Raw genomic sequence first — 15,582 nt, forward strand, 5'->3', positions numbered from 1 at the left:
GACTTTAAAATAGAAGATAAAATTATTTTTAAATATTATAAAGTATCTATAATTATTAAAATCTATAGAAAATAGAGACTCTATAAGATCGCTATAAATAAATTCGCTTAATTATATATTAGGCGTAATAGAATTAATATAGAGAATAGTCTTTTAGCGTCTTATAATATAGTACTCGCAAGTATACTTATCCGCGATATTCTTAATAAAATCTATATCTATCGCTATAGCGAAGAGTTTATTTAAATTCTACTAATCTAAATAGCTTATATAAGTATATTAGAGTTAATAAATTAGATTTAAAAAAATACTATATATTATTAAAGTACTATTTAAATTATCTTAAAGATCGAGAAAGAATAAATCTTAATTGCGAGTGTTTATAAACTTTAAATTATCTTTAATTAAAGCGTAATTAATCTTATAAAAATTAATTATAATATCGATATTTAAGAGTTTATCGATAAAAAGAAGATTAATATCTATATCGAGTATATATAAGATATTAAGTAGAGTAATATTTATACGCTTATCTTAAATAGAGTAATTTAAGCTAATAATATTATAGTTAAGAGATTAAACTTAACTACTCTTAATACTACGAATAGAATAAGAGTAGATCTTTTTATAAATAATAAATATTAAATAATTAACGAAGAAATAGCGAGAGTAGTTAGAGTTTACTATTATATGAGAGTATAGATCAATAAAGTTAGTTATTATTAAGTTATACTCTAGACTAGAATCGATAATTATTAAATTAATAACTTTTTTATTATTAATCGTATTAAGAATATTAAAATCGTTAAGACTAGAATTTATATAATATATAATCGAATTTAATTCTTTTAGAAAGATATAGTTAATATTAAGATACTTATTCTCCTCTAAAGTAAAAGCGTTAAAGAGCGCCTCTTTAATACGCTTACGCTTAATACTAAGACTCTCCTTTATATTATTAAAATTAATCGCAGCGATTTAAGCTTTCTTCTTCTTTTTCTTATTTAATATAAACTTTTTAAATTTTAAATAAGAGAACTTAATCTAGTATTTAATTAAGAGATATTTAAATTTATATTTAACGATCTTATATAAGAGATAAGTTTTATAATTGATTTCTAAGTTATTAGCTTTATAATATCTAGCGAATTACTTATCTTTATTCTTATTACTATTATTATAGATAGCGTATATAATAATACTATCGTCTTTAAATAATAATAAATAAATCTCTTTATTTATCGCGATATAAATAATCTTATTAAATTTAATAATCTTATCGTTATATAGCTTATAAATCTAGATATAAATTATTATAAAGATATTAAAAGAGTTTTTAAGTTTTATAAGAAAGAGCTAAATTAGAAAGAACTCTAATAAAGCGAGCGATTTATATAGACTAGCAATTTCGATAATAATCTTATAAAAATTCTTTTTATATTAGCGAATATCTCTTTTAAAAGTAAGAGTAATATTAAGTAGTTGATAAATTAACTTTATATAGAGCTTAAAGTCTTTAGACTTATAATATTTAGCGATAACGTTTAATATTATTTAAGAATTTTTATTATTATAATTAATCTTAATAAGCTAGCGATTATTATATTTAAGATATTAAAAAATAGTTATATAAGTTTTAAGCTTAGTAGTTTTAATAAAGAGTAAAAGATTATTAAGTATTAACTAGTTTTTAATATCTTATCTTTATCTAATATATTTTATATTAAATTCTAGAATAGCGATAAAGATTAGAGGAAAATTACTTTTATTAAATTAAGATTAATTAAAGATATTAATTATAGCGCGCTATAACTAATTATTTAAATTTATTATTATTAGAGAATAATCTAAATAATAGTATATAGAATATTAATAGAGAGGGTAATAGCGGTAATAATAATAATAATTTAATTACTATTTTAAACGAGATAGTAGAGTTAGAGAAAGATTCTAAGAGTAACTTTAAAGTAAGTAAAATAGACTTTTTAGTATAAAAATTAAATAGCTTAATATCGCTTATAGAGCTAAGAGTATCTTCGCTAGCTTTAAATTCGAGATTAATAAGACTATTATTTGATAAAGTAGTAAGAGTAAAATAGATACTCTAATCGTTGTTAGAGTTTTTAAAGATCTTATTAATACTAGTTAACTATCGCCTTTAAGCTTCGAGTTCTTATATAAGAAATAAAAAGTACTTATATATAGAGCTATAATAGATATAGATAATTTAATTAAAATAAAAGATATTTAATAATAAGAATAACTTATAAATATAGATTAATTTCTAATAGAATTATACGAAATATAGTTATTATAAATATACGAATCTTCTTCTTAAAGAGAAATTAATATTCTTTTTATACTACTTATTTAGAGATTTAGATCTAGAATATTTACGTCGCTAGCTACTACTATAAGACTTTAAAGATTATTTTAATTTTATAATTACGATGATAAGATATAGATAATCGCGGAAAAAGAATTCGGTAATAGAGTCTTAGCCCCCTTTTTTAAGGGGCTTTTAAAGGTCTAAAAGCTAATATTAATAAGATATTCTTATTATTTCAATTTTAATAAACTTATAAGCGTATTAAGAGATAGTAGTATTAACTCTAAAATACTCTAGATTACGATTAGACTATTAATATTAATATTTAACTACTTTTAATTAATAATTATTAATTCGATAATTAATATATAGTTTTAAACTTAATATTAATATAAAATAACTTTACTTTTAATAGAGTTAAGTATTTTAATTTAGCGAAAGCTAATAAGATTTAGAGGCCTTAATAATATAACTTAATTATATAATAATATAATTATATATTTAATATATTTAGCGAGTTTAATACTTCGACTAGAGATAATATATCTTAACTCGCTTAGAGTAGAGGCGAAAGCGACTCTTAGCTTCTTATATTATTAATAAATTATATTCGCTTAGATTTACAATTATTTTAAGAGAAGGAAATATCTTTATCAAGAAGATTAAAAGAATATCTTTATAGCTACTATTACTTCTATATAATAAACTTTAAATATTATAAAATAGATATTAAAAGTCTAAGAGTAGTCGTAGTTATAGAGGTAAATAGTAGTTATAATATAATAGTTATTAAGTAGAGTTTAAACTTATAATCTATAGAAATATAAGATAAGATACTTAGTTATTAATTATAGAGTTACTATAAAGAAAAGAGCGACTAGATATAAATACGCTAAGGCGTATTATATAACTATATTACGTAATCGCTAAGAGTCACGTAACTCGAATTTCAATATAATTTAAAGCTTATAAATATTTATAATTAAGATTTATTCTTTCTTAATCTCTAAGATAATTTAAATAATATTTTAGCGATATATAGTATTTCTTTAAATTCGATTTATTAACTCTAATATATTTATATAAATTATTTAAATTAGTAGAATTTAAATAGATTTTTTATTATAGCGATAAATATAGATTTTATTAAGAATATCGCGAATAAATATACTTATAAGTACTATATTATAAGACGCTAAAAGGCTATTTCTTATATTAATCTTATTACACTCGATATATAATTAAGCGAATTTATTTATAGTAATCTTATAAGGCCTCTATTCTCTATAAATTTTAATAATTATAAATACTTTATAATATTTAAGAATAATTTTATCTTCTACTCTAAAGTTTACTATATTCGCTATAAGAGTAAGATCTTTATTATATTCTTATAATTTAAGGCTTATCTTAAGTTATATAATTATAAAATCTCTTATATTTATCTCGATAATAAGAGCGAATATATATTTAAAGTTTTTCTTAATTATCTCGCTCTATTAGATATTAAGTAGAAACTTATTATCTCTAATAATCTTTAGATAAATAATATAATTAAGCGTTTTAAATAAATCTTACTATATAAGATATATTCTATTTTATTAAATTTTAATCTTAATAAATCTTTTTAGTCTAAAATTGTTATTATTGCTAATTATTTAATAATATAATCGCTTAATATTAGAATTATCGTAATTTCTTTTAAGATCTTTTATTAATGAAAGTTTATTCTTTTTTATTTACGTATAATTAATTCTATTATTTACGCGATAAAATAAATTTAAAAGAAATTTATAGATTAAAGTGAAAAGTGTGTTTTATTAGAGTATAAGAGGGAGTATATCTTTTAACTATATAATCTTATTAAGAAGATAATTATTCGCGTTAATAGCGTATACTTTATAAAGAAATAGCCTCTAATTATAAATTTGAAAGAAGAAATTAAGGTTTATAAGTTTTCGAATAAGTAGTAATATTTAATAATATTAGTATTTACTATAGAGAAGGTATTAAATAAGTAGTATATTATTAATATTCTAAAAGACGTTGTATTAGTAACTAGAATAGCTATTAAATCTTTAATAGCTTTAAGATCTCTAGTATCTATAAAGCTAAGGCTAAATTTTTTTTAACTAATTAATAAACTAGCGCCTTCGCGAAGATCTATATAAGAGTTTTTAATATAAAATCTTTAATTAATTATATAAAAGTCTTTAGCTTAAGCGCTCTTAATATAAGTTACTCGATTAAATATTATATTTATATCTATATTAATAATTCGATTTACGCTATCTATATAAGAAATTTCCTTAAACTTAGATTTATTATTTATTATTATTAAAGTTATATAAACTATTCGCGAAGATTATAAGTTAAATACTATTTAAAGAGTATTATATAATTATTTAAATCTTATAATTTTAAATCTATAAGATCTATTCTCTAACTCTCTTTCGAAAATCTTTATAATATTTACTCTATTTATAAATTATATTAATAAGTTAAATATTTTTAAGTCTATTATTTATAAGTGGACTATATCTAACTAGCTATTTTAAATAAATTAAAAACTTTTTATAAAGAATAAGTATAAATCTCTTATGAATAATAATACTTAATATCTTATTTAGACGTCTTTTAAGACTTATATTCTAAGAGATAGATAGATTTATATCTTAAAATAAGATCTTAATAAAGAAATTACCCGCTATAAGATATACTAAATTATTTAAAAATTCGAATAATAGAAGGGCTATAATTATTATAATACTTTCGTATTAATAATAAAGTCTATAAATTATAAGATAATCTTTATACTTATAATTATCTTAAATTAGAATCTAAAGTAAATAAATATTAAAATTATCTTTCTATATAATAATATAAAGAAAGAGATTTATATATATTAATTTAATAGCTTTAATAAAAATAATATTAAAATTTATAAGTTAAATAAGATACTTTATAATTTAAAGTAATTCTCTTAAATCTAATATTAGCACTTCTCGAAGTATATAAAAAAACTAGATTTTCTCTCTATTAAATTAAATAATAGCGTATTTATAAATCTTAAAAAGAGTACTATTATAGCGCTCTATATTAATAATATTTTAATTATTAATCTTAATAAAGCTAGAATTTAGCGGATTAAGAAAGATCTTAATGCGAAGTTTTATATATTAAATTTAAAATTATATATCTACTATTTAAATATAACTATTAAGAGAAATTATTATAGCGATATTCTTCGCCTAAGATAAGAGACTTATATTATTTAATTTTTAAATTATTTTAACTATTAAAACCTTATCTCGATATCGATATTTTTTAAAACTAATTATAAATTAATTTTCGCTAAAAAAAACTATATCGTCTTAAGGAAATTATAAGAGAATTATTAATTCGCGATAGAATCTCTTATATATACTATACTCGATACTTATTTTAATATTATCTATGCGATATTATTAATAAATTACTACTTAGTTAACTTAACTTTAACATATTAAAATATAATTATTTAAATCTTTCGATATCTAAGAGATATAGTATATTATAAACTCGTATATAAAGACTTTCTTTAAGAATTTATCGATTATATTAATTCTAATTAAATTAATAATATAACTCGAAGATTTATATCTAGCTATTTCTTTAATATAAAAAATAACGTAATTAGTTAATTATCTAAGCGTTAAGTTATTATAATATTATTTATTTATAAAATAAAGTATATTAATTAGACGTAGATTATTAAAGAAGTAATCTAATTAAAGAATCTACTTAATTAACTTCTTTATCTTAATAACGTAAATCTTAAAGTTATTATTATTTTCGATAATAATTAAAGCGTAATTACTCTTATAAAGAATACTTAGTTTTATACTTATATTAAGTATATTAATATTATTTATTATTTCGTATAAGAAAAGATTAATAATAATATTATAAATATATAATATATTTCTATTAATAAATAGATAGCTAATAAACTTATTAAGGCTCTTTACTTAAATAAATTTATTACTTTTTAAGATACTCTTAGAGTGAAAACTATATCTACTCATCTCTTCGATAATCGTTAATTTTATTACTATCTTAATATAGTCTTAATATAATCTTAATTTAATAATATCTAATAGAAAAGCTATTCTATTATATCTATATCTGAATTTAGAGAAATCATCTACTATTAACTACTTTAGAAAAGCTATTTTATTAATTCTTATACTATAGATAATCTATTTAAGTCGCTTATTAAGTCGCTGTTACGAGCGTACCCTTGACACACCACTCAGCCCTATGGCCTAGTGCCTTGGCGGAGGCATCCCCTACTATATCATGCCTCCTTCCCACATACATAGTTCGGTAGCCTTATTATCCTATCTACCTCACCCATACTGGTATCGCACCTATGCTGGTCCTGACATTATAATAAGGCTCCTTCGTACACCCGGCGAAGAGAAACACATACGGGCCAATCAACGCACACTCACGTCTATTCGGATTAGCGGACGAATGGTTAATAAACAAACGCGCTGGCAAGGGCTTTGTCAAGATACTAACTTGAGACCAAGACACCACGACCGGTTGAGGTCAAGACAGGAACTTGAGGCATCGTATCCTTGGGTCAGCCCACCAAACGGGTAATTCGTTTCGGCATGACGGAACGGCCTCTGGACAGCAGGAGGGATAAAGCACCACTGGACCATTCGTACTGCAAGCGAATCAGAAAGAAATTGACAGACAACACCACCCCACCATAGTGAGCCTGCTACAATGGCGACGGGAACAGACCCGACAACACGATTACGATTCGACCTCTTTACTGAGCATGTCGACAACACACACAGTGAGCCTGCTACAATGGCAGCAAACGTACGATCTCTTCACTGAGCATATCGGCAACACACATAGTGAGCCTGCTACCAAATGGCATTCAACACATTCGATTCTTCCCAGCCTCCTACCTCCCTACCAGACCCTACGAATCGACAAGTGCATGAGTTTACGGAAGTGGTCTATGTCAGTCAGGTCATTGGCTGCTGAGTACTCGCTATGGCAGCTTAGGACGGGTAGGCCTACGGGGTACCGGCAGTCGAAGCGGTAGGCTTACAAGGCGGATGGATGCAATGGATAGCACTACGAAGCAAGATGGCTACGAGTTAAGACAAAGGGTATAAAACCGAGGATGGACTTGATGGCAAGAGCATGAGAGACACAGGGCAAATCTACAGTGAAGCTCCCAGGCCAGGCTGCCAACAGGTGTTGAGGGGGTTTCATCATATATGTATGCGTTGGATTTTCTTCAATTCTACCGAAGGACTATGGCAAGAAGACTGGGCAAGAGGCTGGAGAAGAGTATGGAGAATCTTGCTGGTACGCAGGCAAGATGTGGCTACATCTCCAGGATCTCTGAAGGACAAATGTGGGCATGGCACAGTCAAGACCAGCATGCGATCCGGCAAAACCTCGGACATGGTGTTTTTGAACGAATTGAAACCATCCGATGTTTTCGACTACTACCACTACACCTCGGCAAATCGTCTCCGGTCGAGGCCTACACGGACTATGGATGTTTGGAGACACAGGGCAAGCAATGGGCGTGCATCTCCGGTCTACCAGCCATGGGGGCCATGGCTCTTTGAGAGGGGGGAGTACTGTTACGAGCGTACCCTTGACACACCACTCAGCCCTATGGCCTAGTGCCTTGGCGGAGGCATCCCCTACCATATCATGCCTCCTTCCCATCTACATAGTTCGGTAGCCTTATTATCCTTGATCTACCTCACCCATACTGGTATCGCACCTATGCTGGTCCTGACAGTCGCTATATTAGATTTAGCACTTAGCGAACTTATTAATCTATATCAAAACAGCTATTTCTTTAACGCTATTACCGCTATCGTTATTAAACTTTTAAAGCTCTTTTAAGAAACTTATATTTATTTATTATTAATATCTTAAATATTATATCTTCAAATTATCGCTATTATAGTTATTATTATTAAGAATTAAATATCTAGAATAACTCTTATAGAGAGTTTAATAGTCGACGATATATAGCTAGAAGAATTTCTTTTAATTATTTTATTTAGCTATCTTTATATATATTCTTCGATCTTAAATTAATCGATTTTTAATATATATTAGATAATTTGAAAATAAAATTTTCGAAAAATCGCTTTTTAATAAAAAGTGAAATTTAGATTAAATTTTAATAGGGGACTAGTTTGATATAGTTATTTTTAGATTTCGACTTTTTATCTTATCTACTCTATTTTAAATATCGCGAACTTTAAATCTTATATTTTTTAATTTTATTTATATAAGAGAAATAGAGATAAAGGGGGTATAAGAAATATATCTTTACGCTAGCTACCCGGCGCTAACTCACTCTAACTACTTAACTTAAATTTTACTTTAATTATCTAACGCTAACTTACTTTAATAATTCGACGAAAATCGATTAAATTATTTTATCTTATTTATCTAATTTTAAACTCTATTAGTATTAAGCTTCGTATTTACTAAGTTTTATCTATAAGAGAATATATATAAAGAAGAGTATTAAAATTCGAGTTATATAACTCTTAGCGGTTACGTAATATAGTCACGTGATACGCCTTAGCGTATTTATATCTAGTCGCTCTTTTCTTTATAGTAACTCTATAGTTAATAACTAAGTATCTTATCTTATATTTTCACAATAATATATATTATTATTAACGCGTATTTAGATTTAGAAATCTATATCTCTTTAATAAAAACTTGCGATATAAAGATTTTCTCGCTATCGATATTTATTAAAATAATTATTTTACGCTTTTTATTTAGTATAATAATTTTATCTCTTAATAATAGAGAGCGAGATTATTACTTAATTAATAATATATTTAATACTATAGCGATAAATATTAAACTTTATCTTTTCTCTTATCTAATTTATAATTATATACTTTATTACTTATAATATAATTTAAATATTTAAATAAATTCTTATAATATCTTAGCTACTTATAATTATAATATTATATTTTAATAAGAGATATCTTAAATTTAATATAAGAGTTATTATCTTCGAATTTAATTTATTTAAATTTTCGATTTTATAACGTTAATAAGAATAAACTCTTCTTTTAATCTTATTAGCTTTTTATATATTATTCTTTAAACTTAATATATTATTAATTACTACTTCTCTAATTACTTATCTTATTATTAAAGCGAGTCTTATCTAAAATAAAGAGCTCTTTTATTTTTTATAATCTTTATTTTATATTTTAATACTATTATAATAATATAATATAGATAATAAATTAAATAATCTTCTTTATAGCTTTTAGAGAAATTTTCTCTATTATTTTATTTTATAAATTTTTTATATATTCTAAATTAATTATATAGTAGTTTTACTATAATTAGAGTATAGTAAAATAGTTATTAAAACTAATTATCGATTATATATCTCTTATAACTACTTTAATTAACTAGTATCTTATATTATAAGACTTAATAATTAAATTATAAACTTAATTTAAATATTATCTCTTATATTTCTTTTAGATAAATTTCTTAATATTATATAATATTATATTCTTAATATTTCTTTAAATCTATTTTTTAATATTTACTAAGAGAATAAAAGATTAATAAATCTTTTCTTTATTTATATAAAAATTAATATAAGATATCGAGGCGATAAAATTATCGTAGTTTTAAAGAAATATAATTATCGAGTTATAGTTATTAAGATATTACGTATTAGATATCTTAATAATACTTATTTTTTTATAATTTAAATTACGATAGTAATTATTATTATACTCGCGACGATATTTTTATATATTTTATATTTTAATTAGCTTAAATTTTTCGATAATTAATTACTTCTTAATATTAAGCTCTAGAAGTCGATAGCGTTAGATTTAAATTAAATTTATAAGATAAAAATCTTTATCTATAGATAGAGATTTATTAAATATAACGCTTTAACGATTATTATTTCCGCTAATAATATTATTAGAATTTTTATTAATATTAGAATTAATATTATAATCGCTTAATTACGTAATAGATATATTTTAATAAAAATCGCTTATTAGATTAAAAACGTCGTTAATTAATAATAATAAGATATTTTTACTTTATAAATTAATAGAATTAACTCGCGAGTTACTTACTATAATTAAATTAAATAACTTTATATAAATAAAGTTATTAGAATTATAAGATAGTAATATCTCTTTTAATAGAACTACGTAGTAGCTATATAATTATAAGATCTAGATACGTAGTTAATAGAATAAATAAATTAATTATTAGATAAATTAATAATTAAAGAAAGAAGAAGAGGAAATAGAACTTATAAGTATTTAAGACTTCGTTAAATATATTAAATACTCGTCTTAGCTACGTAGCTTATAGTCTAGTAAGCGATATAAGCGAGTCTATTAGTTTACTCTAAGTACTTTTACTCTTATAGACTTATAATTATTAAAATAAGAATCTTCGAATATATTAGCTCTACGGGATAAAGATAAAAAAAATTAAGTACTATAATTTATCTAATAGTAGTATTCTTATATTAATTATACTATTTCTTTATAAGAATAAGACTTATTATTTAATCTATAATTATATACTAGACTTTATAAACGCTATTAAAATTAATTTATTTATTATAAATATTATAAATAAATAAGTAGCTTAAGAATATAAGATAGCTTAAGTCTATTAAGTTATAAAGAAAGTTAAATAAATAGTTAATTTTAACGCTCTAAAGACTATTAAAAATAAATATCTTAATCTTATTTATATTTATAACGTTAAGACTAAGTTTAAAAGAGCGTATTTAAATAATTAAATTTATAAAGTTAAAGTAAATTAATTAGAGTAGTAAGAGATTTATCTAACTAATCTAAAGAGTTAGAAAAATATCTTTATTTAGAATATTATCGTTATAAGATAGATTAATAATAAGATTACTTATACGATTATATTTGCGAAGAAATATAAGTAAAAGAATATTTTTTAATAATAGTATTTTAATTTATTATAAATTTACGCTAATTCTATTTAATTAGCTCGTATTAATTTTCTAAAAAAATAAGAGTATCTCGCTTTTATAGATTTTATATATAATAGTAATAATTTTAAGTAAAAGCTATTTACTATAGCGGCTTATAGTAAATATAAATAATAAACTTTATATACTTATATAATTTTTTAATTCGAGAATAATAATATTATAATAACGTTTTTATATATAATAAAGAAATAATATAAAGAAAGAGATAGCTAGCTTCTTCGATATATAATTATTAATAACTTTTTAATTAAATAGAGAGTTATTAAGCTAGCCTTTTATAATTTAGAGATAAATAAATAAGAGATTTAATATCTACTATATTATCGATATTATAAATAAATATTAAAGTAAGAGTTAAGTATTAATAATTATAAGAAGTTCTTCGAATATCTTTATAAAGTACTCTACTTTTAATTTATATATATTAACTATCTAGAATTAATTAATATAATATTAAATATTACTTTAAAAAATTAATAAAAGTATATTAAGCGTTAATAATTGAAAACTAGAAAGCTTTAGAGATATTATATTAAATAATATTTATACTTACTACTTTAGATTTTAGATATAAATCTAATCGAATTATAATATTATTCGCTTAAGATTTATAAGAAGAATAAGAGAACTATACTTAAATTTAGTCTCATTAATATAGTATTATATATTTTAAAAATCGATAATTAATAAAAGCTTTATTATTATAAGATCGTACTTAAATAGCGAGTTTATTAAATAGCTAAATATACTTAATATCCCGTATTAATAAAGTTTTCTAAGTCGATATAAGAGCTTCTTATCGAATAAAATTAAAAAATAAGAGACGCTATAAAAAGAGATATATCTACTCTATTTTTAAATAGCTTTATTTATTAATTATTTAGATAAAATATTAAAAGAAGATTTAACGAATAATCTCTCTTATTAATATCTCTTTTATTATTAATATTAGCTCTTATACTTTTATTTCTAATAATTTTACTTTATAAATAACGCTTTTAGCGATAGCGATTAAGAGTAATAGATCTATATATTTTAAGAGAGAAACTTTAAGATCTATAAATCTATAATAAAGAAATACGTTATTAAGAATATTTATAAGAAATTAAATAACTCTAATAAGTATATACTTAAGATATGCGAGATACTTAATAAGATTAAGATTAAATTCTATAAATTAAAAGAGAATATCGTATTATAGAAGAATAATAATAGGGCTTATATCTCGACGTTATAAATTATTATACTTAGAAAAACTATTAAGCTAATTCGTTAATAGAGAGTTTAATTAATTTTAAAGAATCTTATTAATATTAACTATAATATATTTAAATTATAGATATTTATTAACTTTATAAAGATTTTAATAGATAATAAGAATAAGAGTTAGATAGCTAGTTAAACCTCTAATAAAACTCTTATAAAGCGATAATAAGATAGATTTTATCTTAAGACGCTAGAAATATTAAGATAATAGCGATGATTTTTTTATTAGATTTCGCTTTAATAGCCTCGAGATATTATAATAATAACGATATCTTTCTACTTAAATTTTATCTAATCTTATTAAGTTATTCTTCGCCTTATAAAAGATAATAGCGAGGTCTCTTATTATAACGTAAACTCCGCTATATCTTCTATATAAATCTCGCTTTAATTAATAGTAATATCAGCGAGTATAGCTAAGAGATTTTCGATAATAGCGATAATAATAGTAAGATATTAGTATCGTCACGCTTTATTTTAATATAGCTATTATATAAATCTAGCTTAGCCACCTTATAAGTACGCTAATAGTATTTTTCTTAGCATTGACTGAGGTATAAAAGCTACCCGTTTTCGGGAAGGCGTGGCATGGGCCGATCTCAATTCAATTCTTAATGACGATGCAAGGTACAACAACTTTCTTCCTGATATAACGCATTTCGATCCTCAGACATTATAGCCAAACTCGCCTTGCAGCAAACCTGCCGACGAAATTCTTGCGCTGAAAACGAGCTTCAAATCACTGCGAAATTTGATTGCCCCCCCTCTTCCACCAGAAGCCTTCTATATCGCAAACCAATCAATTGTCGTCAGACACAACCAAATCATCACTCACCTCGATAATCACACGGCTCGAGTTCAGCTCGAGTCTGCAAGGAGGATGCGGGATTCCGGCTTCCACCCGTTCAAGGGTCGAGTCAGTAGGCACTTCGGCGAGACGGTACGCGACATGACGTCCGTATACAGAGTGAAGAGGCTGGATATTAGAGGGGTTTTAGAGCTGATCAATTGCGTGTAGCTTGGCCCAGACGCTGCATATCTGAGCTGTGAGTCTAGACATGCGCATGCCCGACCCGTGTACTGCAGTGGCTAATTGGAGGGTAGACTTCGATATACGATGTGTGTGCGTCCGTACAGACTCGATCATGGAGACTGCGGCTAAGAGTTGATAGTGATGAAAGAGGATATCGACACACTGAAGAATGACTGGTTGACGGACAACGTATGAAGGGTTACACCTGCGAGACCTGGGCATGGCTAATGGATCGTGCAGAGCATATCATTCTGGGAAGAGTACGTCCATCGCCAGGCTTAGGCTCGTCCTAGCACTATACGGCCACACCAAAAAGAACTTTCGTTCGGCGGGCTGACAGCGTCTACAGGTACCTCGAACGCGAATACCTCAATCAATACAAAAATGCCCACATCGTCCTCCTCCGCCCATCCATGTCCTTCATGCTCATGCAGACCCCTGACCCTCACACACTCAAAGAAGCCCTCCCCAATTTTTCGCGTACAACTCACATCTTCCTCCCCATCAACGACTGCCGCAATCCCTCAATCGCCGAAGGCGGCTCGCACTGGTCCCTGCTCCTTGTGAGCGTCGTCGACGGCGTGGCATTTCACTATGATAGCCTCAACCCCGCAAATAGAAACGAAGCTGGGTTGGCAGCGAGAAAGATTGGTCAGTTGTTAGGAAGACAGCTCCAGTTCATCGATCTGGCGGATTCCCCGCAACAGGAGAACAGCAGTGATTGTGGGGTTTTTGTTTGCATACAGATGAGACATTTGCTATTGAGAAAGCTGCTGATGGCGCATGCGAAGGAGAAGGTTAGTATGAGCATGGGAGGGAAGAGTGTGGATGCTACGCAAGGGAGGAAAGAGATGCTGAGGATTATTGAGGGGTTTAGAAAGGAAGGAGAGAGGCGGAGGTCGTAAGTGTTCGACGTGACCCATGTATTAAATATCTTTGCTGATCGTGGGCAGATCGAGTGCCAGTCCCTCACAGAGCCACAAGCATTCGAGCCAGAAGCCTTCGAGGAGCCCTCCGAGAATTGAGTGAAAGGCACGTCGATCTAGCGAATGATGGTGGTCGCATCGGTTTGCCTTTGCATGCTTGAGCGTTGGCGCTATCAGGGAAACTCCTCGGGACACACTGCAAAACATACTGCAGATTATACTGCAGAAAATACTGGCTAATCAATAGCTGTAGCAACATGATATGCAGGTATATTGCAAGGCTTCAAGCTGGCGCTGCTGCTCCACTGGTGGCCAACCTTCCACTTTTCAATTCCATCTTTCTGACCTCACATCTAAAGTGATCACGCCTGTCCTCGTGCGTATAGCAATATCCATCATGTCTACCGTCCTTCTGCGGCTCCTCTATGTCTGCATCGAGCGCGCCGGTCTTGCGTGATTGGGCGAGAAGGTGGGCCTTTGCCGCTGCGTTAGCGGATGAAAGGGAAGCGTGGACTTTGAGAAAGGCGAGTCTGCCTGGGTCTGTGTGGTGCTCGAAGTCCTTTCGAGTCACGGTTTACACGCTGGATACGGGGCCTGTAAGGCGGCTTGGGGGAATAGCAGCGATTATGTCAAGCGCTGGTAGAAGTCAATGGGACGCTGCGATGTGCAACATATTAAGTTGATGGCGACGTCCTGTTGGCTGAGGCTGGTAGTAGTGTACTCTTCGATATTTTGTCACATAGAGATATGGGTAGTCACGTGAACCCGCTAAAAAAATCGTATCCCGAGACTCCGTCTTTAGTCCCACGACACTTCAAATTACACACACTCTTACTCCGCACACACGGTCCAGCTCAAGACAGGCAAATCATCAACATCAATCTCGGCATCGGCCTCCTTTCCCAGAAGCAGCACCTTTCAACAGGCCCGCCACCAT

At 26.7% G+C, this 15,582-nt stretch overlaps 2 protein-coding genes across 2 annotated transcripts; both read left to right on the forward strand.

The window, feature by feature from the left end:
• Positions 1 to 7,163: 7,163 nt before the first annotated feature.
• On the forward strand, positions 7,164 to 7,977 carry HO133_008880 (uncharacterized protein; the record flags this gene model as incomplete). Its single annotated transcript, XM_037299743.1, has 2 exons — positions 7,164 to 7,435; positions 7,653 to 7,977. 2 exons carry the CDS (start codon positions 7,164 to 7,166, stop codon positions 7,975 to 7,977), a joined length of 597 nt encoding a protein of 198 aa, XP_037155744.1.
• A 5,883-nt stretch (positions 7,978 to 13,860) lies between these two features.
• Positions 13,861 to 14,624, forward strand: HO133_008881 (uncharacterized protein; the record flags this gene model as incomplete). Its single annotated transcript, XM_037299744.1, has 2 exons — positions 13,861 to 13,908; positions 14,013 to 14,624. The coding sequence occupies 2 exons, from the start codon at positions 13,861 to 13,863 to the stop codon at positions 14,622 to 14,624; spliced, it is 660 nt and encodes a 219-aa protein (XP_037155745.1).
• Between the last annotated feature and the right edge of the window lie 958 nt (positions 14,625 to 15,582).

This window comes from Letharia lupina, assembly GCF_014066315.1.
Source record: "Letharia lupina isolate WasteWater1 chromosome Unknown contig_5, whole genome shotgun sequence".
In the NCBI taxonomy this organism is placed as follows: Eukaryota; Fungi; Ascomycota; class Lecanoromycetes; order Lecanorales; family Parmeliaceae; genus Letharia; species Letharia lupina.